Source organism: Condylostylus longicornis, unplaced genomic scaffold, assembly GCF_029603195.1.
Source record: "Condylostylus longicornis isolate FDR11 unplaced genomic scaffold, ASM2960319v2 ptg000030l, whole genome shotgun sequence".
Classification (NCBI taxonomy): domain Eukaryota; kingdom Metazoa; phylum Arthropoda; class Insecta; order Diptera; family Dolichopodidae; genus Condylostylus; species Condylostylus longicornis.
Genome location: NW_026577999.1, coordinates 6,848,041 through 6,874,324, shown reverse-complemented (window position 1 = coordinate 6,874,324; position 26,284 = coordinate 6,848,041). Strand labels below are relative to the sequence as shown.

General features: G+C 25.5%; 4 protein-coding genes across 6 annotated transcripts in view; 1 reads left to right on the top strand and 3 right to left on the bottom strand.

The window, feature by feature from the left end:
• Positions 1-524: 524 nt before the first annotated feature.
• Positions 525-8,365, bottom strand: LOC129608128 (uncharacterized). The gene is made up of 2 exons (XM_055519454.1): positions 6,187-8,365; positions 525-6,131 (listed from the first exon to the last, which is right to left on the bottom strand). The coding sequence occupies exons 1-2, from the start codon at positions 8,363-8,365 to the stop codon at positions 766-768; spliced, it is 7,545 nt and encodes a 2,514-aa protein (XP_055375429.1). The 3' UTR covers positions 525-765.
• A 109-nt stretch (positions 8,366-8,474) lies between these two features.
• Positions 8,475-9,339, bottom strand: LOC129608081 (uncharacterized). The gene is made up of 3 exons (XM_055519402.1): positions 9,040-9,339; positions 8,589-8,849; positions 8,475-8,524 (listed from the first exon to the last, which is right to left on the bottom strand). The coding sequence occupies exons 1-3, from the start codon at positions 9,217-9,219 to the stop codon at positions 8,483-8,485; spliced, it is 483 nt and encodes a 160-aa protein (XP_055375377.1). The 5' UTR covers positions 9,220-9,339; the 3' UTR covers positions 8,475-8,482.
• A 2,138-nt stretch (positions 9,340-11,477) lies between these two features.
• LOC129607991 (pyrroline-5-carboxylate reductase 3) lies at positions 11,478-12,587 on the bottom strand. Its single transcript, XM_055519285.1, has one exon. The coding sequence runs from the start codon at positions 12,443-12,445 to the stop codon at positions 11,579-11,581; it is 867 nt and encodes a 288-aa protein (XP_055375260.1). The 5' UTR covers positions 12,446-12,587; the 3' UTR covers positions 11,478-11,578.
• A 1,304-nt stretch (positions 12,588-13,891) lies between these two features.
• Positions 13,892-26,284, top strand: part of LOC129607846 (TBC1 domain family member 4) — a 50,363-nt gene continuing 37,970 nt past the window's right edge. The window contains exons 1-2 of one of the 3 annotated variants that reach the window (XM_055519055.1): positions 13,892-14,268; positions 15,541-15,864. In XM_055519055.1, the coding sequence (XP_055375030.1) occupies positions 14,149-14,268; positions 15,541-15,864 (444 nt within the window). In that variant the 5' untranslated portion in view covers positions 13,892-14,148. Of the gene's footprint in view, positions 14,269-15,540; positions 15,865-20,706; positions 20,864-26,284 lie in introns of those variants that run through there. The other 2 variants (XM_055519056.1, XM_055519058.1) reach the window with 2 other exon arrangements.

Genomic DNA, 26,284 nt, shown 5'->3' with positions numbered 1-26,284 from the left:
TGTAGTAGTGAACATTTTTCTATGCTTTTTTTTTTGTTAAATTTTTTCTTTTATTTTTAACAGAGCACAGTGATACACTTGCAACTGGAAAAAAGTTACTAATTATTGCTTTTGTAAAATATTAAACAAAAGGATGTAAAGATAGCATTTACCTAAAAACAGCATTACCTATTACAAAATAGCAATATGAGAAAAAGCACGTAAACATTACATTCTGTATGTTTTTGAAATATGTTTATCTTATTGATCACTTCAAATTATGTACATATGTATGTATAAAATTTGAATTTAAGCACCTATTTTCAAATCAAAAGCTTGGCTTACGCATTACTTTTTTTCTGTTTCAATTCAAATTTCAACATAAATACCATTGCATTTGTAAATGGTATAACCCCACAAGCATTTAAGCAACGAATAGAAAAATCAAATAAGTCTCAAATTAAAGCTTTAAAATGGGATTCTATAAGACAGAAACCTGAGACATAATTGTATAAAAATAATAAACTTTTTACAAATTATTTTCAAATCAATAAAATCTTTAATTAAAACATACAAAACTTATACAAAATCGGTTAAAAACTGATCAAAGTTTCAATATAAAAATTAAAAAGGTTTATACAAAACAAAAAAAAAAATATATAAAAAGAAACCGACGCATACCAAAAGTTATAATAACAATTTTTTAAAATCTAATTTTTCCTGTCCTAAATGACCTTCAAAAATCATTTATTGGTGTAAAAGTTTAAAAGTTTATTAAACGAAAATTTATTTTCTTCGTCTAGTTGATCTTTTTTCTATATGAGTGATTTCTTTTTCTGAAATTTCCGTATCAATACTATCGGAGTGGCTATCAGATATGACTTTTCGATTTCGAAGTCTTTTGGATCTTCGGAATGATGTATTTATGTTTTCATCTAATTCCGTTGATTTCACGGGATCACCTAATTTTGTTGCAATCTGTTCATTTAACATTTGCGTTTCAATATTATTGCTTTGGTTGTTTTTAATTTTTAACAAATTTCGGCGACCTCTTTTTTTTACAGGTTCTTCTAATTCTATTTTTTCACTTTCGCTTATGCTTTCGGTTTTGGTTTTGTTTTCATTTTCTTTAGTTGTGCTTAATAATATGCCACTTTCAACCAATTTGTCTTTTTCTAAAACCTTTTTTTGCCTTGTTCTAGTTGTTAGCTTTTTGTCTTCATTTGTGTCACTTTCTATAATTGTACCGTTAATTTTAGATTTTTCTGATGACGCGGAACTTTTTGTGGTATCATTGATTTGTATTTGTGAAATATTACAATTTTCTTCAACAAATTTTACTGGAGTTGACGTTGAATTCGATATTAATCCCCTTCCAGTTCCTGTCTTAGATACAACAATGTTAATAATTTTATATTGTTCCTCAAAGTTAGTTGATTCTTTGCTGTCTATCCCTTTAGCATTAATATCATTCTCATCCGAATGGTTATCAATTTCAATTTTTCGGGTTCGAAGCCTTCCAGATCTTTGAGATGCTTTGTTTGACTTTTTATCAGAAACCTGTTCGTCTAACATTTGTGTTTCAACATTAATGACTTCGTCATTTTTTTTAATTAAATTTCGGCGACCTCTTTTTTTTACAGGTTCTTCTGATTCCAAGTTATCACTCTTGATTATACTTCTGCCTTTCGTTTCACTTTCCTTTTCTTTAACTCTATTTGATTCGCCATTTGCAACAAAATCCATTTTATCTTTTTCATCAACCTTTCTTTGTCTTGTTCTAGTTCTTCCCTTTTTATCTACGTTTATATCATTTCGCAATTCGTCATTTTCTAAAATTGTACCACTAGTTTTAGATTTTCCTGATGATACGGAATTTTTCGTGGTATCATTAATTTGTATCTGTGAAATATTATAATTTTCTTCCGTCAATTTAACTGGAGTTGATGTTGAATTCGATATCAATCCCCTTCCAGTTTCTGTCTTAGATACAACAATGTTCATATTTTTATATTGTGCTTCAAAGCTAGTTAATTCTTGACAATCTAACACTTCAGAATTAATATCATTCTTATGCAAATGTTTATCAGTTTCAATTTTTGGGGTTCGAAGTCTTTCAGATCTTTGAGTTGCTTTGTTTAACTTTTTGTTAGAAACCTGCTCGTCTAATATTTGTGTTTCAATATTAATAACCTCGTTATTTTTTTTTAACAAATTTCTGCGACTTCTTTTTTTCACAGGTTCTTCTGATTCTAAGTTTTCACTCTTGATTATACTTGCGCTTTTCGCTTCACTTTCACTTTCTTTAGCTCTACCTAATTCACCATTTGCAGCAAAATCCACTTCATCTTTCCCTACAACCTTTCTTTGCCTTGTTCTAGCTCTTAGCTTTTTATCGAGGTTTATATCGTTACCCAATTTGTCATTTTCCATAACTGCACCACTAATTTTAGATTTTTCTGATGACGCGGAACTTTTCGTGGTATTATTGATTTGTATCTGTGAAATATTACAATTTTCTTCCGTCAATTTAACTGGAGTTGATGTTGAATTCGATATCCATCCCCTTCCAGTTTCTGTCTTAGATACAACAATGTTCATATTTTTATATTGTGCTTCAAAGCTAGTTAATTCTTGACAATCTAACACTTCAGAATTAATATCATTCTTATGCAAATGTTCATCAGTTTCAATTTTTGGGGCTCGAAGTCTTTCCGATCTTTGAGTTGCTTTGTTTAACCTTTCATTAGAAACCTGTTCGTCCAACATTTGTGTTTCAACATTAATAACTTCGTCCTTTTTTTTTAACAAATTTCTGCGACTTCTTTTTTTCACAGGTTTTTCTAATTCCAAGTTTTCACTCTTGATTATACTTTCGCTTTCACTTTCTTTAGCTTTACCTGTTTCGTCAATTACAGCAAAATCCATTTCATCTTTTTCTACAACCTTTCTTTGCCTTGTTCTAGCTCTTCCCTTTTTATCAACGTTTATATCATTTCGCAATTCGTCATTTTCTATAACTGTGCCACTAATTTTAGATTTTTCTGATGACGCGGAAATTTTTGTAGTTTCATTGATTTGTATCTGTGAAATATTACAAATTTCTTCTGACAGTTTAACTGGAGTTGATGTTGAATTCGATCTTAATCTCCTTGCTGTTCTTGTCTTAGGTGCAACAATAGTAGGAGTTTTAAATTCTGGCTCAAAAGTATATGTTTTGCATTTCCCTTCTTCATATCCAATTTCATTATTATCTAAATGATTATCAGTCTCAATTTTTCGGGTTCGAAGTTTTCGAGAACTTTGTGTTGTTTTCTTTAATTTTTTTTCTAACTCCATAGTTTTTTTCTCTTTAGCAGTATATGCCTTTTTAGGTATACAATTCGGTTCGGCTTCCAAAGTTTCAAGTGCCAACTCTATTTCTCTTTTTTCTTTTTCTGCTTTTAAGTCAAATGATTCGTGTAAAACTTGATTGTTTCCCATTGTTTTTCTCGTTACTTTTGTTCTAGGTTTACATTTTTCTGGAGTAAACGATTTAAGTTTATTTAAGTTTGGTTCTTCTTCAAAATTTGTAAATGCCAACTCTAATTCTCTTTTTTCTTTTGCTGTTTTTAAGTCAAATGACTCATGTAGGACTTGATTGTTTCCCATTGTTTTTCTCGTTACTTTTTTTCTAGGTTTACATTTTTCTGGAGTAAACGATTTAAGGCTATTTAAGTTTGGTTCTTCTTCAAAATTTGTAAATGCCAACTCTAATTCTCTTTTTTCTTTTGCTGCTTTTAAATCGAATGATTTACGTGGGATTTGATTGTTTCCCATTGTTTTTCTAGTAAGTTTTATTCTAGATTTACGGTCTTCAGGAGTAAACGACTTCTGGATTTTTAAATTGGGTTGATTTTCAAAATTTTCAAATGCCAACTCTATTTCTCTTTTTTCTTTTGCTGCTTTTAAGTCAAATGAATCACGTAAAACTTGATTGTTTCCCATTGTTTTTCTCGTTACTTTTGTTCTAGGTTTACATTTTTCTGGAGTAAACGATTTAAGTTTATTTAAGTTTGGTTCTTCTTCAAAATTTGTAAATGCCAACTCCAATTCTCTTTCTTCTTTTGCTGCTTTTAAGTCGAAAGATTTACGTGGTACTTGATTGTTTCCCAATGTTTTTCTAGGAAGTTTTATGCTAGATTTACGGTCTTCAGGAGTAAAGGACTTCTGGATTTTTAAATTGGGTTGATTTTCAAAATTTTCAAATGCCAACTCTATTTCTCTTTTTTCTTTTGCTGCTTTTAAGTCAAATGACTCACGTAAAACTTGATTGTTTCCCATTGTTTTTCTCATTAGTTTTGTTCTAGGTTTACATTTTTCTGGTGTAACCGATTTAAGGCTATTTAAGTTTGGTTCTTCCTCAAAATTTGTAAATGCCAACTCCAATTCTCTTTTTTCTTTTGCTGCTTTTAAGTCAAATGACTCATGTAAGACTTGATTGTTTCCAATTGTTTTTCTCGTTACCTTTGTTCTAGGTTTACATTTTTCTGGTGTAACCGAATTAAGGCTATTTAAGTTTGGTTCTTCCTCAAAATTTGTAAATGCCAACTCCAATTCTCTTTCTTCTTTTGCTGCTTTTAAGTCAAATGACTCATGTAAGACTTGATTGTTTCCCATTGTTTTTCTCGTTACTTTTGTTCTAGGTTTACATTTTTCTGGAGTAACCGATTTAAGGCTATTTAAGTTTGGTTCTTCTTCAAAATTTGTAAATGCCAACTCCATTTCTCTTTTTTCTTTTGCTGCTTTTAAGTCAAATGACTCATGTAAGACTTGATTGTTTCCCATTGTTTTTCTCGTTACTTTTGTTCTAGATTTAAATTTTTCTGGAGTAACCGATTTAAGGCTATTTAAGTTTGGTTCTTCTTCAAAATTTGTAAATGCCAACTCCAATTCTCTTTTTTCTTTTGCTGCTTTTAAATCAAATGACTCATGTAAGACTTGATTGTTTCCCATTGTTTTTCTCGTTACTTTTGTTCTAGGTTTACATTTTTCTGGAGTAACCGATTTAAGGCTATTTAAGTTTGGTTCTTCTTCAAAATTTGTAAATGCCAACTCCAATTCTCTTTTTTCTTTTGCTGCTTTTAAGTCAAATGACTCATGTAAGACTTGATTGTTTCCCATTGTTTTTCTCGTTACTTTTGTTCTAGGTTTATAGTATTCTGGAGTTAACGATTTAAGGTTATTTAAATTTGGTTCTTCTTCAAAATTTTGAAATGCCAATTCCATTTCTCTTTGTTTTTTAACTACTTTTAAATTAAAGCACTCGTCTAAGATTTGATTATTGCCAATTGTTTTTCTATTCCACTTTGTTTTATATATTTGTGTTTCTGGAGTAAACGACCTTTGTTTATTTACTATGGGTTGATTTTCAAAATATTCGAAATCTTCCTCAATTTCTTTTTGTTGGTTCGTCGTTTCTAGGTTAAATGTGCCCTCCAGAAGTGGATCTGGGTTTGGTTTAAACTTAGACTTGTCTGTATCTAGGGAAAAGGATTTTTGAATATTCAAGTTGTATTTGTCGCCAGGACTATTAATTTGTTTAACTTTTTCTTTTACTATTTTGTTAATATTGTGTAAAATACTACATTTATTTTCTGAGTCGACTGATTTGTGTGTCAAATTCAAAATGTCTATGCCGCTAATATCAAATAAACCACCGGAAACATTTGAAATATCTGCAATGTTTGTTACAATTTCCTCTTTAGATTCCGTAATTTCTGGCGAAATATTTTCAATCCATTCCTGGATGTCGGATTTCGCAATATCGTTTAAGCCACTTGATTCAAGGAGCATTACTGGGTCAGTTACCGACTGTTTTTTTCTTCTGGAATAAGTTTTCACGACATTCTGAGAGCCAATTAATTCATCGAAGGTCTGATTACATGTCGAATGTGGTGTTGAAGTGTAATTCTCGGTTACACCTTTTAAAGAATTCTCAAATAATATGGTTTTAACTATTGGTTCAATTTCATCCTCCAAGTTGAATTTAATAGGTTTTGAAATATTTTCAGCATTTGAAATTAAAGATTTTTTTATTGTTGTACTTTCGTTCCCTTTATCAGATACCATAATTGCTTTTGCTGATGGAGTTTTAAAAATTTGGTCAACACCTAAAGAGATTTCATATATTAAAATACCAAATCAATTGAAAACATGCAAAATTACCTTCGTATTCGTTTTCTATTATATTTCGCATCAATCTTGTATCAAACGAACTATTTTCTAAACTAGGTTGAGGAGTTTTTAACATTTCGCCTACCGCATTAAAATTACTTTCATGGATTTTTGGAGTTTTTATAAGCTCTTTGACACCTAAAAGTTCAACATTACTTTTTTCATTTTGTGGTGTTTTCATATTTTTTGTCCCTTTAAAGTTTTGAGTTTTTCCGAAGTTAGGAGTTTTGATCATATGTTTAATATCTTCCATTTCAGGAGTCTTAAGAACTTTCGGTGTTCTAATCATTTCTTTGATTCCCTTAAAAATTGGGGTTGCAATAGATCTTTTGTTAATCATTTTTTCTACCAAAACATTGTTTCTATTCTGAGAGTTAATTAATTTTTGCGTTTCAGTTATCCTAGGTGATTCACAATTTGTTAGGGTTTCAGATTCGCGTTGTTGTACTAAAATCGTATTCAAGTCAGAACAATTTTTTTCTGATATATGCAAACTGAAATTTTCATCATCAGATTCTACTGTAAATGTTTCATTTAAAGCTGAATTTTCCGCATTGTTTTGGTATATTTCATTACAATTTTTGTTGACTTCACCACAAGAACCTTTTTTGTCAGAAGTTTCAGACTCTAGATTTTCTAAATTTTGCATTTCATTAAGAGTGCTAGATTCCACAACTGACTTTGTTTTTGATGCAGGCTTTGAAGTTGAGGTCACGAAAATATGTTTGGAGCTGGTCTTGACAGGAAAAATAGATTTTTGTTTAATTGAATTTTCACAAGAACGCTTAGAATTGGAATATGAATTAACGCTTTTATTTAAACTGGATCTCAAAAAAGATGTTCTATTATTTTTTAAACTTTCAGAATTCTTGAAAGAATTTGCCTTAACGCTCGAAATATTATTAGATATCGAATTTTTCTTTGTAGGTGTTGCAATAGAAGACACGTTCTTTTTATTCAGTGATACAGAGCGCATATCCTTTAATGTTTCATTTAAATTATCATTTTTAGATAAGAAAAGAGAAGCACTTTTAGACTGAAAATGAATTGGGCTTTTATCTGAAATTAAAGACCTGGCAATAGCAGTTTTGGACATTTTTTTAGTACTAGAAAGTAAAGCTTTTTTCACCAATGATTGAGAAATATTTGACGCTCTAAATTTTGATTTAGGAGTTGAAGTTAATTTTTTTGGTGATGAAGGAATGCTTGCAGTGGACTCGTCCGACACCTCAATTACAACATTTTCATTTTCTTGTGTAGTGTTGGTATCATTAAAGTATATTGTGTCATCAATTGTTTCAATTGAACAATAGTCTTCATTTTCATCTTTTGATTTTGTTAATGATATATTGCTCGATTCTGGGCAAATTTTGTTTGAGTATTTATCTTCATCTTCAGAAATATAATTCATGAATTTTGTTTCATGTTTAGAAATATTATTCTTACAAGAAAATGGTTTTCCTTGCCCGGAATTTCGCTCTGACGGAACAAGGCTTTCGCCACAAGTCATTTTAACTTTCTTTGTTGATTTTGTACGATTTTCTTTTGGACAAAAACTTTTTAATGCAGATTTTAATTTAGATGTTTTAGATATATTAACATTCGTAGGTGTTTTTTTTAAGTCTATTTCATGGCTACTTATATTTTCTTTGAATTGAGCCGGGGTGGTCAAATCAATCAAGTACATAGAAGTGTTGTTTGTATTGTACTTTGCCATAGGTGTTGAAAATTTTATAAATTCAGTACTAGTGTCATTAATATTATCAGCATTTATTTCTGACAAAGCACTTTTTGGTGTAGCATACAAACTTTTAGGTGAATTTTTGCTTGATTTAATATATGCAAATGATGAATCAAATATGGCAGTACCATTGTTTACTAATGGAGAAAATGATGTAACTAAAATTTCTGATTTAATCAATTTTGATAACTGCGAACGGTTAATTGCGAGATTTTCTTTATTCTGATTCATATTCGAATCAAACTTTATTAAAGAAGAATCTTCATTCCATTCCTTTACTGGTGTTACAGGCTCAAAGGTTTTACGTCTCAACTGCTCAGATATACATTTTTTTTTAGTTGAACTACATTGTCTTTTTGGATCTGTAACTTTCTTATAATTCTTATTTTCAGAGTCACTTTCATCTGATTCTTGTTCTTGTTTTTGCATGAAACTATAAAAAAAATAAATATAGAATAAAACAGTAATAAAACAGTGTTAATGTTCAAGTATCATTAACCTGAATAAGTATCAATAACTGAATAATATCAGAAAAAGGCTAACTAATTACCTGTGCGCTGATAATCGTTCTTTTATTCTTAGTTTATGCTGAAAGTTTAATTTTTTTTGTAAATATTATTTAGATAATTTTTATATTTAAACACAGACGAACCTTCTTTTTCCATGGCTCTGAAATAGGAGCAGGGATATTTTCTTGTTGATTCTTCTCTGGTGTTTTTTTCTCCTCTTCAACCCTATTTTTACTTTCAGTCGTCAGCTCTCTGGATTTAACTTTTCCATTTCTTGGAAATTGCCATACAAATTCATCATCGAAAATTTTTATTTTACTTCCATGAAGTAATGGACGTCGGGTTTTTACTCGAAAACCATTTAAGGATATTGGGTTTTGCCGACTGTTATTTATAATGCTAATCTGATAATATAGGAATTAGCAAATTAGAATTAATAAATTGATGATTCAAATTCATAAAGGAAATATGTATAAAATGATGCTAGCAATTGACATTGTTAGGGACAGCGAAATAAATTAGAGTGCAGCATATTATATGTAATGGATATATGTACATATGTTGTACTTAAGTACATTAAAACATTAAACTTACTCTATTGAAAGCATCCGCAATTATTTCACAATGTACTGGCTTAGCCTGAGGATTATTTAATATAAAATCATTCGTCATATAATACCCAAATTTAAAATTTTTTTTATTTTTTAGGTGGATAACTTTTTCCGATTTTTCTTTCTTATTTGTCCAAATCAATTTAGCACCTTTTAAAGACATTTTGAGCTCTTTTAAATTTAAAACAGAAAATACTTATGATATTGAAATTTAAATACATGAATTAACAAAAATAATATTCAAAAAAAAAAAATAAGTATAGAAAAAATTCTCTGTTTAGTATACTTTCCCGCGAATTGTCTGTTAACTATTGCTAATTCAAAATTTTACTTTTGCGTTTTCAATTTCAATTGTATTTTGAGCCCTAGGGATGTACAAGCTGAAAACGCCAAATACAGTTCAACCAACTTAACCATGAGTTTATAGACAATTGCTGCATGCAAGGGCAGCGTTTAAAAAATGAGATGCAGAAAATTAAATAAAGTCGTAAAAAGAGATAAGAATGAAATAAAATATTTGATAAAAAAAATTTAGATGATGGTAGGGAAAAAACATTTTTGTTATCATTATTATAGGTTTATTATAGATTTGTCCTAAAGAGATAATTAAGTTAATAGTACAATAATTACCTCGCTTACTCTGCTTTAACTACTGAATGCACTGACAGCTGTCAGTAGTTCTCACTCTAATTTATTTGCCATATTTTGATACAAGAACTCAAATAAAAATATAAATAAAATAGCAAATTATTGTTCTATAATGCATATAGATTTACAAACTCATTCAAAAAATTATGAAAATTTTATTTTTCTACTTGTCGATATGAACATATCGGGCAACTGGTGGAATTGTTGCTCGTCTGTCTTCGGGACCGTCTTCCCGGAGAAACTTCGCTCCAAGCAGTGCCTCGGGACAACATGGTAAGGAGTTAATTTTTTGAGAAAAACTTTACCTCGGTGCTGCGCAACAAAATGGACTGGGACCATAATTTTTCAGGTTGTCCAATGGCATCATACACCATAGGTTGCAGACAAGTGCTAGAACGGGTGTGAAAGTGTTTGGACCAAGAACCTATTGGACCTTTTCCGAGCTTGTTTCAGACCGCAGCGCATACAATTAAATTGTGCATGCGGTTCAAACTGGAAAGGAGGTATCGGGGACCGGATATTATGATTATGTCAGATAGCCGGGCTGTAATCGGAGAAATACGGAAGAATAACATGTTATACTGTTCGAATAACATGTTATAGAAAATTGGATTCACACTGCGTCAGCTGTTTTCGTTAGTTTTGGTTGACCAAACTTGTTTTGGTTGACATTTTATTTAAAAATTTTGCAAAAATATTTTAATATTTTGTATCCATATCACTTTTGTATTTTGAAATATTTTTGAATATCAATTTACTTATAATTAATTATTATGAATTTAAATTTTTTTTGTAAATTTTTGTAAATTTTAAGTTTCTTTCAAAATATTCTAGAAGACTTGAAGTTATCTCAAAATAAAACAATTTATCTTGGAAAACATCTTTGACTTTGAGAAATTTCTTCCAAATAAAATTCCAAGTTAAATAATATGCATAAAATGTTATTTGAGAAGTGGAATAGGGTATTAATAATTTATTTCTGGGATTTTTTCCTCAAATCAAAAGAAATTTTTAAAAAATTAAAAAATTAAAAAAAAAAAGTAAATCTACAATAATTTGTAGTAAAGTAAAATCCATTGTTTTAATTAGTTTTAGTATTTTTATATTCAAAATACAAAAAATATTTTAAAATTACAAAATATTCAAATAAATGCAAAAACCAAATTATTATAATATTAGGTTTTAACTTGAACCAATATGTCTTTTGAGCATATTAAAACGAATTTATATATTTCACATTACAATGACTACTCCTTTGCTTATGTAGTACATCAAGTACTTACTTGAAATTACAATCGTGTATATTGTAGCTTGACTCATATTAACTGACAAGCATTATTTATTTGTTTATCATTTTCAATCTTTCAATCGGCGTATATTCAGTCGATTTCCAAATCAAACTAGTAATTTTAACGAATCGATTTGGGTTGAAAATCTCGATCTGGAGGGCATTATATAAATGTTTAAAACAAAATTCTACAAAAATTCAAACAAATTAGACAAATCGTGGCAAACAATTCAAAGTCGGGAAAACCTCACCAAAAGCGAAATATTTGGCAACCATAATGCACTTACAAACAGCGTCATCTGTATATTTTTCATTGTATCTCATATACTTAGATGATTGTATGTGATTTTCTAATGCTCAAAAACATACATGGTAGATTGTAAAGCCAATATAATGGAATATAAACTTACAAATGGCAGTTTCTTTTTTATGTTTGGTTCAATACTTTAGAGGCCATCTGCAAATTCATTCAAAACGAAAAAAGATTGTGTACATACATGTGATCAGTTAACTATATTTTGATAACAGTAATATATACATAAAAATCATACTATAATTTGAAGGATTTCGTCATGTAGTTTTACATTTATTGTGACTTTTCACTAGAGCTCTTTCCTAAAGCTGCTGACTTTTCAACTGACTTTTCCACTGCATTCATAAGGATGGATCTTATATTTCCTTTTTCAAGCTCATGTACTCCAACGATTGTAGACCCACCTGGGGAACAAACTTCATCACGCAAAACTGCTGGATGTTTTTTCGTTAATAAAAGGGTTTTAGATGCTCCTAGCAAAGTTTGAGCCGCGAAGTTTACTGCCATTTCTTTTGGTACACCTTGCTTAAGAGCACCATCAGCTAATCCTTCAATAATTGTGTATACGAAGGCTGGCCCACATCCAGCAACCCCTGTAAGTGGATTTATTAATTGTTCGGGTACTTCTTTGGCTAATCCTAACGGAGATAACATCAATTCAATCGTTGCCAAATCGCTCTTAGTTACGGCTGAATTTGGTGTATAAATAATGCATCCTTCACCAATTTGCACAGAAGTATTAGGCATTGTTCTGATTATTTTAACATTTAAGTCAGAATAAAATTTTAAACTTTTTTCTAACTGTTCTAATGTAACCCCGGCTAAAACAGATAAAAATATTTTATCTACGGCTGCAATTGATAACTTATTACATGATGATTTGTATAAATCCTTGCAACAACTTTCCAATATTTTCGGTTTTACACACAAAAAAATTATATCACATTTTTCGACAACTTCATAATTGTCCACAGTAATTGAAGTACCCATTTTCGTCCAACGCTCTAAATTTTCTATATGTGGTCCTGATGTTAATATCTGATTAGGCTGAATTACATTTCGGTTTATTAAACCTAAAGCAATTGCAAATGCCATGTTGCCGCCACCAATGAATCCTATATTCTCTTTTAAAGCAACCATTTTTAATTCTTATTATTTAGATGTCTAGAAGCTCACAGAAATGTACAGAAAAAGTGTCTCCAGTTTTTTTAGCAATGCAATTGCATGCATTTCAATTTTAATTTTAAGAATTTTTTTGTTTATATCTACATATATGTCTATATTTGATAAATGACATAGCATGACAACCATGAAATTACAATGCATATAAGGGTACGACTAAAAGATCTCATCACACAATACACGAAAGCGATAAAAATTTTCGTAAGCGTTTGTCATTTTGGTTAACAAAAATTGGGTATATTAGTCAAGAAGTTACGGTACATATGGAAGAACATATGGAGGAAAAAAATCAAAGACAACAAATTTTAAAAACTTATACTATTACTGGATTCATATGCATCTTGAAACCGATTTCGGGCTCATATAAATGCTATTTGACTTGAAATTTTCAATTAATGTAATCAAAAACAATGTAAAAATATTTTGATAGATTTTATACAAATCACTGGCAAAATAATAAAAACAGAATATGGCATTGTGCATGTTCATTTAAATATTTGCAATATAAAAACGATTGATTTTAATATTGTATGTTCTATAACAATTTTTCTATGAAAAAGAAAAACAAGTATATAGAAACTACTTCAAAAATAACTTTGACCGACAGAAAGAACCTTCGTTGAAAAATCAGTGTTTGGATTATATTTATTTTGCCCTGAAAATTTGAGTTTGTATAATGTTTTATAAAAGAATTTAGTAGAATTATAATAACATTCTAATAGAATTTGGTTGAAAATTTTATGGAAACAGCCATTTTCTTATTTAAAGTAGTTAAATATGTTTACTAACGACAATTACTACAGAGTTTTACTAGTCGTAGAAGCTTCTATGAGTCAACGTGAGAAAGGCTACATAAAAAAAACATAATCGACATTTAGTTTGTCAAAATGGCAGATTACAATCTATGGAAAGAAAATATGTGTAGACATTTATATTTTTTTAATGTAGAATTTAATTTTGTTTTGATTTTTCTCTTGAATTTATTCAATACATCGTAACTCAAATTACTCATAGCAAATTTTTCTTGGCTGAAGATAATAAAGTGGCACATTAAATTATTTTAGTTGATTAGGAAAAATTTTTACGTATTGCAACCTTTTGTCTAAAACTTGCTTATGTAAACACTTGGTTTTTAAGAACGAGAATTTTATTTAAAGTAAAATTTATGATTTTTTTTAGCTTAGGCAACATTGTGTTTGACATTTAAAAAATATGTATGTAACGTACTTCAAAAGTACAGAAAAAATTATTTGAATTAGTATCTTGGTTGGAAAGTTCGTTCTATTGTAAAACATAGGTGAAATTGTAAAATAAAAATTAACAAATTATGTATTAAAAATTATTTAAATTTTAAAATTTCGATAAATTATTCATTTAAAATAACAATTAATCTATTTAAAATCAATAATAATGATTGTAAAACGTCCCAAATAATTCTTTTAGTTTAGTTTAATGTAAATAAAGCATAGTGACAAATTGAAATCGATTTTTCTCTAAAAAGAAAAATTTTAATGAAAAAAAAGTATTAAAAAATTTAATGTAAAAAAAAGAAGTTTGTGTTTAAAACAATTAAAATTAAAAATGTTCATTGCTTTGGCAATTTTTGTTTGTTAGAATTAATAATTTTTCAGAAACAAGTTTAAATATAACAATAAAAAACAATGAAGACGAAACTAATAGGATTAACTTATAGAGGTGAGGCCTCAGTGGATCCAAGATTTTCAGCTGCTATGTTACCTTGGACTATTAGTGATATACGTTCAATGGAAGTACACAAAAAGGTAGATATGACAAAAAAAATCCTTTTAATTATTGTTCAGGAACCTAAATTTCAAGCAAAATTTTATTAATTAACTAATTACCTATGTATGTACCTGTAATTTGCAAAAATTTTTTTTTGTTTTTTTCAAAATTTTTAATAAAATATGAAAATATTTTATTCATTTAAAATGTTTTATAAACGTATTTGTAATAATTTCATTATTATTGGTTAAAATATTTTTGTTGGTTCCTCAAAAGACGAGAAGTTAGGATTTTTTATACAAATTATGCACATATGTATACATATATTACATTTATATGAGCATTGCTTTGCTTTGTAGAAAAAAAAACATTAAATAGTAGTACCCTGAAAATATGCAATATTTTCCTGATAAAATACTAAGTGAACAACAGATAATTTAAACTGAAGAATAAAATTGATTCTTCTTGAAATTGATGCTTGCTTAGAAGGATACAAAAACAACTAGACACATAATTAATTTTATTTTATTAATTTTATTTAAATTTAGTGAATGTAATAAAAAATACCATTAATCGAAAACCTAAATAGATAAGTCCTACCTAAATATATTTATATTTACTACCAATAATACACCTGTATTGGTCCCAGATCCCAAATATATATGAGTCATTACTACAAACAGTATAACAATTTTTATTTAACTGACAAATAAAATAATGCATTCTTATTAAGTTTTTGATTATTTTTTAGAGAATTCAAAAAAATTCTAGTTACCATGTGTACCTACTAATGTTTTTGACCTCTTAATTACAAATAAATTTAAATTTGTCTATTGAAAAACAACTTACATTACAAAAATATGTGTTTTATAAGTGATCATTCCCTATTTTCAAAATTCCTATTTTCTAATTTCTATTCCCTAACTAGATACCTTAAATATTTTAATATTATAAAATGATCGTTTAACAATAAGAGGATAAAAATTAAAAGAGAATATGAATATGCTTACAATAAATTTGAAAGGAATTCGGATTAATGTAACTACGCTCAAAATGCTACCTATCCATTATTACAAATTTAAATTTATACTTAGAACAAAAAAAAAAAAATTGACCCAGCCTAGTGCATTTGATTTACTTGTACTCCAATCAACTTTTTTTTTTCTTAAACATATATGCAGTTGTTTATGTAATATGTACATGAGCGAGTACATACACAATTACATACTTACATAATTTTAAATTTATATATTTTATTTTTAATTTATATATTTAAATTTAAATATCTTTTTTCTTATAAATATTTTCAGCTATCAGTTGGAATTGAAAATGGTCAATTAGAAGCATATAATGCTGATTTTGAATTACAATTAAATCATCATTTAAAATTTGTTGTTGGAGTATGTCGTATAAATTTTCATAAAAATTGTCGTAATACTGGTAATTACATTCATCTAAAAACAATATCACATTCTAATAAAAGTGATAGTGGTGGCGCTGGTAATAATAATAACATTTGTGGTAGTAATTTTATGGAATTTAATGGACCAATGAATGCAATGGTTTATTTAATAAAAGATCCTAGAGATCCTTTATTACATGTTTATCTATATGAGAGTGATTCTATTGAAGAGGTAAGTTTGTTATTAATTGCTTGTTATGTTATAATAGGAATTCTATAATTTTTGTAATTTATAACAGGATTTCTTTTTAATAGAATATTATTGGTAATAATACTGTTATTTAAAATCATAATAACGCTGAAATATTAAAAAATGGGGAAATAATTATATTAATTTTTTTTAGAAAAATTTGGCTTGCCAACAGATAATTTTTATTTTTATAAGTTAATCAAGGTAGAGAAAAGCAGTGAAAATTTAAGTATATTGAATGAAAAAATTTCTTTTTTGCTTTTGTTTTTTTTTTTTTATTATTACCCTCGTTTTTTGTAAAAAATGAGAACTAAATCAGAATTTTGTTTTCATTTTCTTTGATTAAAAAAATTCTTTTTTATTTTTATTTTAGAACAATAAATAATTTTTGTTTTCTTTTTTTGTATACATACTTATTTGGCATGTAATACATAATATTACATCATATACAAAAATAAACAAGCCTATATAATTTATATCCTTATAAAAAATGTAATATAATCAGTATTATATACAATATGGGGATTAAGAACCGTAATATATTCAGTATAACTGCTTTATGGCACTTAAACAAAAAGAAAACCAAACGTTTTTGTATTTTTCTTATGAGCACAGGGTGATTTAAATTTAGGCATACTTAAATTTATATTTTTTATAGATCAATAAAATAATTAATATTGATATATGAATAATTTCCGGCATCTGTTTATCCTTATGTGAACTAAATTACCCGTGTCAAATTGTTGGTTTTAAATTCTTAATACTATTTAATGTTAAAATTGTCAAAGAGATTAAATTTACTTTTGAAATTGCTTTTACATAAATAAACATAATACTTGGATAGTGTTCACACTTATGCAAAGTAACTACTGAAATTTATATTTCAGAAAATTGGGTTTTAAAATTAAAATTGGCCTTAAATATTTACCATAAAGAGAGATAGCATTCCTGATAATAGTGATATTTTTGTATCAACGAAGTTGCGATTTTGAAAAAAAAATATCCTTAGCATAAGTTTGCCCCCAAATTTAATTATAAACTTAAAATTTCTTGAATGGATAAGTAATTGATTTGGAAAATATATTGATCTTCATATATTGAACTTCATGACAATTTTTATGAAACACTGCTTATATATTTTGTATATATATTTATTATTGCGACAATTATTATTCAAAATTATGACTATTGCTCTCTACTTTTCCTTTTTTATTTTAGAAGTAACCTGTAGATTTTTTCTTCTATTAAATTGTATAATGGAGGTTTCTTTAATTTAATTTTCATTTTATTTTTCAAACAATTTTAACACGCAACCGAATATTTAACCTTAATCAAATTTGGTTTTTTTTTTTTTTTTTGGGTTAAATTTATTTTTTGAATCAGTATTCAGTAAATTTAGATTTTGATACATGTCCTTTAATGTCTAGGAAATTTATATGTTTACATAATTATTTTCTATACATTTACATATGTACATATACATATTTAATATGCGTATATGTACAATGTAAAAAATATTGCTTTCCAAGGAATAATAATATATTATTAGTATACATAGTTGTGTTTTAATATTATACATATGTGTATATTATATATTGTGTTACATAAAATCAAATTCAAACTCTAGGTTTCATATTGTATGCATGTATAAATAAATTATACTGATTAAAAATTAGTGATTTTTTACACGTACTTAAATCTGTATGTTTTTATGTACATATACATATACATATATGTATGTATATTAAATTATTGAGTGAAAAGTGACGTAAAAAATAAATTTTTTATTTTAACATATTTTGTTTTATTTTGTTTCCGTAAAACTGATAGTTGCTTATTATTAAATAATTAAGTCATTTCAGTTATTGCAGATTTGAAAATTTTGAAAATTAAAAATAAGTAGATATATTAAATGTAATTGAATTTATAGGATATCAATAAAAAATACCATAACTGTATATATGTATTTCTTTACGAGCCTAAACTAGAAACTACAATTTCATTAATAAGTAAAGCGAAGTAATTTTAAAATATTTTCAATTTGCTAATTAGATAAATAATATACAAATAGATAGCTGCGGTCCACCGAACCTTTTAATTTACTCGAATTCATCAGGGATATGGGATTTGAAAGGGTGTTGTATGAGCGTGTAACACATTAGAAGGTGGGGGGGGGGGGGGGGGGGGGGGGAGGGAAGGGAAGCGGCTCAATAGGCCCTTTGTGGTGGTTGCGGTGTTCTGTTATTCTATCTGTACAATCTACAGTCGACGTATAGATAAACAAATCAAAATATTAAAAGCTTTATTCATCTTTTATATGTATATTATGTTAGATACAAAACATCAATTTATATACACAATTAAATAAATATAAAAGCATATAAAGGAAATATTTTTTTTTAACTTATTGTTATTTATGAATTTTTCTAATACCTTTACTCTTTTAAATTTTCTTTTAAAGAATTATTCTTTTGTTTTAAAATAAAAATTATAAATAACCTGCAAGGCTACTATTTTTATGTGTACAATCGATTTTTAGTTTTTATTCAATATGTTCTACTTGCATAACTTTCTTTTTTGAAATCGAAAAAGGCGTAAAATAAAGGTATGGTTTATAAATTTTTGAACTGAATAAGATTGGACTGGAAAAAAAAAATATTAATACTAATGTGTTGTAAAATATGTAACTTATGCACCTGTACATGTTATTTTATAACCTCTAAAAACTCTTTTAAATACTGGAAGAAATTTCTATTGAAATATGTGGACAAATGATTGTAAAATTTAAATTTACCACTAATATTAAGATTTCTTATTTTCTTCTTTTTTTTTTTCAAAATTCTTTAAATTTTACCAAATAAATAAATAATTACAAATATTTCATTTAAAATAACAAAATTGTATTTTATATAGAGTAAACAATAAATTAAATAGTAAACAAGCAAATCAAAAGTTATTAAGTGCCATGCCAATTTTTATATTATTTTCACTTTGGTGGCTTATTTTTAATTAAAATTATGTTTATTTTGTTTCCTTAATAAAACGCACCAAAGTACAATACTTTTAATTTATTTTCTCATTGTTTTTTATTTATTTATTAACATTGTTATGGTTTCCTAATTAATATTGTTTTCATTTACAAAATTGAAATTTTCTCTTAATTTTATATCTCTCCAAATCAAAAATTATGTAGTATAGTGTTAGAGCTTTATTAAAATTTAATTGGATAAAAAATAACATTTTTCTTTGTAAAATTCGATTAAGCAGATTGCATTTTATTATAAAATTAAAGAATATTTGAAATTTCAATCAAATTTTTTTCTTTTAAATATTTTATGTAATGTAAAATAATTTTAATAATTGATATTTAATTATAATAATTTTATGTGACAATTATAATTCAATTATAGTAGTAATACAAATATTATAATTAATGATTAGTATTAGTAAAAATGATTAGTTTTGTAGTTTTCCCTGAGAAATATACAAAAATCCACGTTTAATAATCCGGCGAAATGTCAAAATTCACACAGAATATGCAAACATATATGAAATTACCGTCGCAAATTAAACTGACGTCGGTAAAATAGCCTTAAGACCATCAAGATTTGTGTAACATTTTATACAAAATACTGAATAGGTGATTTTGTGGTTCCGCTGTTATTTTGTGTTAAGAACAGATATCGCTTTGATTCTTTTTTTTGCACTTAATTTTCTTGGTACTGTCTGAATTACTATATAGGCATGGTATCAAGACGAATCTTAATATTGTAGTAAATAAACTTTATTAAATATAAAATCGTCATCATTGTATTATTATCATTATATTTTTTTTTTATTATTGAAAAAATATCTCAATTTACTCACTCTCTTAAAAAAAATGAGCTTTCTGTTTTTTATTAAATTCATTTTGTTTCGTTTTAATTTTGTGTGTGCCACTGCCAGTCCATATGATGATTATATGAGAATATATGAGAATATTATATGGGGTTTATACTCTTTCACAGTTATATTGTACTTTGTAGTATTGTAGTAGGTATTTACTTTTTATTTTCTTTTAATTAAATACAAATTTTTTTTGTTTTCTTTTTCTGTTTCTTTTTGTTTTTTTTTTTTATCTAGTATCACGAATCACGATCAGTTCATCATTAGACGACAGTTTAGTTTTATATCGGCAAGCGATAAAAGCTTATTTAACACTTAAGTTACGCGATCGTTTAAAAAAAGAAAATAATATTTTCGGATTTTATTTATAAGTGTATAAAAATTTCTTGTGGATAATTTGAAAGAAATTCAGTTATTTTTGGAAAAAAAAAATTATGAAGTTTTTTAAATTAAAATATTAAATAAAAAATATATATGTATATGTACATAAATGTAATATGGTTTTTATAAATACATACTTACTTACATAATTGAAATTTTGTCTATAAAGTAAATATTATATACTTTTGATGCATTATTCCTATACTTAACATCCATTTTTACAAATGTCGTAATCTATATATGTATGTATATTTGTGCAAATATATAATAATATATAAAAAATAAAAAAAATAAAAAAATTATTTGAAAATTAATTTTTTTTGTGAACTTTTAAAGTTAAATTTAAAACATTTTTTTTTATATTCTTTTTTTAAATTTTTAGTGTAGAAATAAAAATTAATTTAATGTTTATGTAATTTCATACTAGTTGAATATTTTAAAATCAATTTAAAAAATTAACAAATTTAAATAAATTAAAATAAATAAATAAATATTTGATATTAAATTTAAATATTACATATAATAAGAGAAAAATATAAAGAAATTACACGAATATCGTAAAAAAAAAGTGATAATTTTCACAATTTAGTGCGTGATCTTTCTTTAAAAATTCTTTTTACTATTCAAGATACTTAAATTAAAATTACAAACAATACAAAGGGGAGAGAGAAATTTCGAAAACGAAAGTTATTTATTTTTGAATGTGAATTATAAAGTTAGTATTATTGTTTTTTATATTTAATATTTTGTTACTTATATACAATAAATAATAAATATACATATATATTTTTTCAACATTATATAAAATTAAAATTGAAGTATGTATATAGATGAATTATATTTTCCGTGTGATCCTATTGTAATTATTGTAATTAATTTGTGGTATAGCTACATTATTATATAAGTTCTTTCAGATAAGTATTAAGTATTACCAAGATCAAACGCAAAAGTATTAAAAAATGCATAAAACAAGTAAATGCATAAAACTTATATTTGACATTAATTGTTATTTGATAATTGCAGGCAGAACTATTTTTTTTTTTAAAACATGGACATTAAAAAATATTTAATTGAAGAGTAAATTGAAAAGGGAAAAAAAAAGAGAAAGCCAAACGGTTTTTTAAAATTTCCAAGTCATAATTTTAGAAGTTTAAAACTACTTAGATATCGTAGATACCATAGGTATACTAGATATCATAGAAAAGCTTATTGACTTCAATTAAACTTAGAAATTTCACAAAATGTTTTTGTTTATTAGTTCAAACTTTAAAACTAATATTGTTGCCAGATGTATGCCAAATGTATTCAAAACGAATCTACACTATTATCTTTAGAAATTTAGAATCGACTTAAGAATTATTCTTTTCGAATACTTACCATTTATATTGTTGCATTCTTATAATATTTAATATTCACTTCCTTAGCTTGATTATTTATGAATTTTATAGAATTTTCACCCACACTGTCTATGTGTGTATTCATTTATAAAATATTTTCAATTTTTATTTTAAGGCAAGGTTATTTACTTTTTAAGTTTTTTTTTTTTTATTTTTATTCCACTATTTGTCATTTCTACACCACTTGTTGTTGCATTTTTTATTTTTATTTTTTATTTCAAAAGCACAATTTTTTTTTTATATATGTAGGTATATATATAATTTTATTTACATAATAGATTTAAAATATTTTTATTTTTGGTTAAGAAAACTATTTTGATTTTCAATGCATTTTTATCTTTTTTGTTTAGTAAATGAAATAGAGAATAACATAATCGCGTGTCTTTTTTATATTATAAAAAAAAATGATGTAAATTAATTTAATTCAAATTAAATTTTTAAAAAGAAACACAAAGATAAATGTTGAAGAAAACTAATAAAAGATTTAGAATAAGAAATGCATAAATGATTAATAAATTAAACAGAAATTTTGATATTAACTTCGTCAAATGAAAATAAATTTTCTTTGAAAAATATCAGAATTTGTGAAAAATATTTCTTAAAAATAAAATGTTTCATATTAATAGTTGTGGTTTCTTCCACCAGATGGTTTTGGTTGTCTGGTAAATTCAATAAGATTTTAAATACCTTGTCAATTTTAACATGGAGAAATACATGAACATATCGATGGGTTTTGATGAAACCCTCTATCTATTAAGTGAAGTTTGGATTTATTTCTAAATTATTTTAAAATTTTTGAAAACTTTGGATAGATGGTTTTCGCATCTTAGCCCTCGATATTTATAAAAATTTTAATGTTAAAAAGTCAAAGTCGTAGAACAAAATGTTACAAATAATGGTGCAGCAAAAATTATAAATTATTTAAAGTACCTATAATACTTAAACGAATAAAAAGCCTTTATTTTATTAAAAACTTAATTTACATATTATTTTTTCAATTCGCAATATTAATTAATTTTTATTAGAATTTATATAAAAATCACCTTGCGGTTTAAATATAAATTAATCTAGTACACATATAAAATTATAATATTATGTACGTTTACACTTGTATTGTATATAAGGAAATATGTACTCATATTATTCGTCATAAAATTTTTAATTGACATATTTTGCAATTAGAATCGTAAATCGAAGTATGAATTTATTTTAAATTTAAATTAAAATTTAAATATAAAAAAAATATTTATTACAAATAACTGCAATCAACTTGTTTTAATCAAAAAATAATTTTCGATTCTTTGACAAAAAACCACTAAAAAAAAACAATAAATTTTAATCAATGTTAATAGCTATTGTTTATAAAACAATAAGAATTTTATTTTGTTTTCAAGAACTGCCCCAAATTTCTTTTCAATAGCTCAAAAATAATGTTGGTATTTCTTAATATGTTATGGCGTCTTTAATGTTTAGTAAACGAAATTGCAAATAAAAAATTATTGTTATGTATGTATGTAATGAAACTTGTTGATGAAAATATTTTATTTATTATTGTTATTATTGTTTTAGTGAGGCCAGTGATAAAATACTTTATATTTTATTACTTAAAATTTTAAACAAAAATATTAATACAGGCTATATTTGAATATAAATAATTTTAAAAATTATTGATAGAGCTGTTAATTTATTTACAGTTTATTTTATTGAAAATACAAAAAAGAACCCACCCCTTGTCGTATAATATGATTCCTCTTCTGGAAAATAATCAAGAAATCATATTTTCTTGTAAGAAAAAATAACGGAAAATTTGTATTTCTCGAATGCCATAATGTTCTCAGCGAAATTTTAAATTCTGTTATACTTATAATTATACAGTATTGACTAGAACATTGCTATATGAATTAGCCTTTGAGTTCCATATTGTAAATATCGTTGGTTAAGAAGCAGAAAGCATTAAGTTAGGAAACTGTGTTTTGAGTAAATTCAATTTGAAAAAATTGTAAAATTGTAAAACTAATCAATTTGTGCAATGGGATTGATCTCTTTGATTTCTGGATTTATAAACTATATTCTGGATTTGCATGATTTTTTGCTACAACAAAGATTATATTATTCTGATTAATTTCATCAATGAAATCCGAATTCTCAAAAAATGCACTAAGTGCTTTCTGCCTTTTAACCGACGATATGTTCAAGATGAATTCAGCAATTCATATTTAAGCTGAATCGAAATTAATGACGGCATTACTACAATATTGGACTCATAGACGTACATAGTTATGAAACAAAAATGTAAAATTTTCATTACCTTTAATTTTTTAAAGAAGAAAGTTGAATGATTTAAAGAAAATGGTAATATTTGTATATAACATCAAAAAATAAGAAAATAAATGTAATTAATTTAAAATATTTATTGTTTTCTTTTAATTACACATTTCTATAAATTATTTAACATAAAACATAATATACATATATACTAATTTAGAAATCTTGTATTATAATTATACAATAATTAATTTTTACTTTTTAAATAATTTACATAATTCTGCGCACATGTACAAAATGTGTGTATAAAACATGGTGTGAAAATCTCTGATACAATAGATTCGATTTTATTAACAATTAGTAATTAATTAAACAATAGAAATTTTCATGTTATTTTTATAATATTTTCTTTTATATACTCTAAATTATTCATTATTTATTATTTCATTATATTTAAATGATTTAATCAAGCAAAAAGTATAACATTTTATGAAATTTTATGCGAACTATTTGTATATGTAAGTTTAATTGAATAATGGAAAAATTATTGATTGTGTAATTATAGTTGCAAATATATAATTACACAAAAAATACAATATGAACATATTGTATTTTTACAAATTTAAACTTATACCTCAATTATTTTTTTATTGACAAAGTGGCGGTTACAAAGTGTAGTTCTAATCGAATCTGTTATAGTTGCTTAATATTCTTCATTGAGAAATATGAGGGTATATATATGCGCTGTTTTTAATTGTATCGTCTGTTTTGGTATATAAGTATATAAAACATAACCCTACATTTTTTAGAGTCGAATGTAAATTAATTGTATTCTTTGGAACTTTAGTTTTCAAACCGTAAATAAAATTAAAAGATATACCAAAATTTTTTCATATTAGAAAAAAAAAATTTTCAAATTTGAATTTCCAAACCAGTTGTTTTTTCAATTCAAATATCATAATTAAATGTCAAAATAACTCCGAAAATCTAAAATCAATTTGTTACAATTACCGGGAAATAAATTCGTAAGTGCACAAGTAATCTGTATAGTCAACTGTTATACTGCTATATAACATTTAAAGAAAATTCTTTGATATCTTATTTTTTAAATTTGAAAAATTATTTTTTTTTTTTAAATATTGTACTCGTAATAAATCATTCAATTATATTCCACATTCATTTGATCTATTAATTTATAAAGCAAATATAAATAAGTTAATATTAAAATTTTATATAACTAATTTTAATGAAAATTTTATTATATAGAATAGTGAATAATAGGTCAAGAACTTGTTTTTTTTTTCTAATTTTATCATTTACGTTTATTACAAATTATAATTAAAATTTATTTTTAATTTCTCCGGTTTTATTAACGATTTATATATGTACATGCATATGTAATAAATAGTTTTATTATTTAAGTAAAACTGCTAATAAATTATATATTGGCATAGTACAATGTACGTATATGAAAAATTAAAATGAATATAATATGTAATTATATAAAAGTAATTAAGATGATTTATAGGCACAACTACGGTAATATTTGTATACTATAAATTATACTTATTTAACAAGTCAAAAGGCATGAACTTGTATATAGACAGCAAAAAGTATATAGCAGAATTTGTAAGCGAATTTCTATATTTGAATATCCATATTCGTGTAATCTTACAAAATTTCAATACTCAGATTTCATAATTTTTTTGGGTGGAGTATCAAGAATTTCAACAGTAATATACTTGTAACCAATATGTCTTACTGTTATACTTTGCATTTTATTCATAATTGAAGTCTGTGAAATTTGATCAGGAATTGTAGTACTAGTAAGTAATGTAGTACTTGAAAAATTTTTACAAAATCAATGATTAACATTCGATTTTAATAGTATTCGATTTCTTTTAATAATTTCGATTTTTTCTTTTTTTTTTTTTTTAATGAACAATTTAATTTTTATATTTTAAAAATATATTGTTAACTTTTTGTCTCAATTGATATTGAAAATTCTTTAATTAATTATTGTTATATAAATTAAATTTATTTATATGTTTGTATATATGAAGCTAAACTCTATCAATTATATTTTTTTTATAATATTATATGTACTCGTGTTTATATTTACTTTCTTTTTAATATTCTTTAATAGAAATTCACGATTTTTCACTGATTTCTTTAAATTAAAGTTAATTGATATGGGTCATTCGTTTTATTATTACAAAGTGAAAAAAAAAAATAAATAGCTTATGAAATTTATAGATGAATTAAAATTTATTCTACTGCATTTTATATAGAATTCGTCTCATAAAATTTTAGAAGAAATCTGCGATTGTAATTGAATTTCTTCTAAAACTGACAAACTTATAATATTAGAAATTTGTGAAAACTAAATTTAAAATTTATAAAGCATTTTATTCCAAATTTATTAACTTTTGATATTGTGGAAGCTTATTTTGTATTCATTTTGTGTATTATAA

Bases quoted from the DNA above. Each gene is read 5' to 3' on its own strand.
- LOC129608128 (XM_055519454.1), bottom strand. From the start codon at position 8,365: ATGCAAAAACAAGAACAAGAATCAGATGAAAGTGACTCTGAAAATAAG. The intron at 6,132-6,186 runs GTAATTTTGCAT...AAATCTCTTTAG, and splicing joins AATAGAAAACGAATACGAAG to GTGTTGACCAAATTTTTAAA.
- LOC129608081 (XM_055519402.1), bottom strand. From the start codon at position 9,219: ATGTCTTTAAAAGGTGCTAAATTGATTTGGACAAATAAGAAAGAAAAA. The intron at 8,850-9,039 runs GTAAGTTTAATG...CTATATTATCAG, and splicing joins TTGCGGATGCTTTCAATAGA to ATTAGCATTATAAATAACAG. The intron at 8,525-8,588 runs GTTCGTCTGTGT...TTAAACTTTCAG, and splicing joins CAGAGCCATGGAAAAAGAAG to CATAAACTAAGAATAAAAGA.
- LOC129607991 (XM_055519285.1), bottom strand. From the start codon at position 12,445: ATGGTTGCTTTAAAAGAGAATATAGGATTCATTGGTGGCGGCAACATG.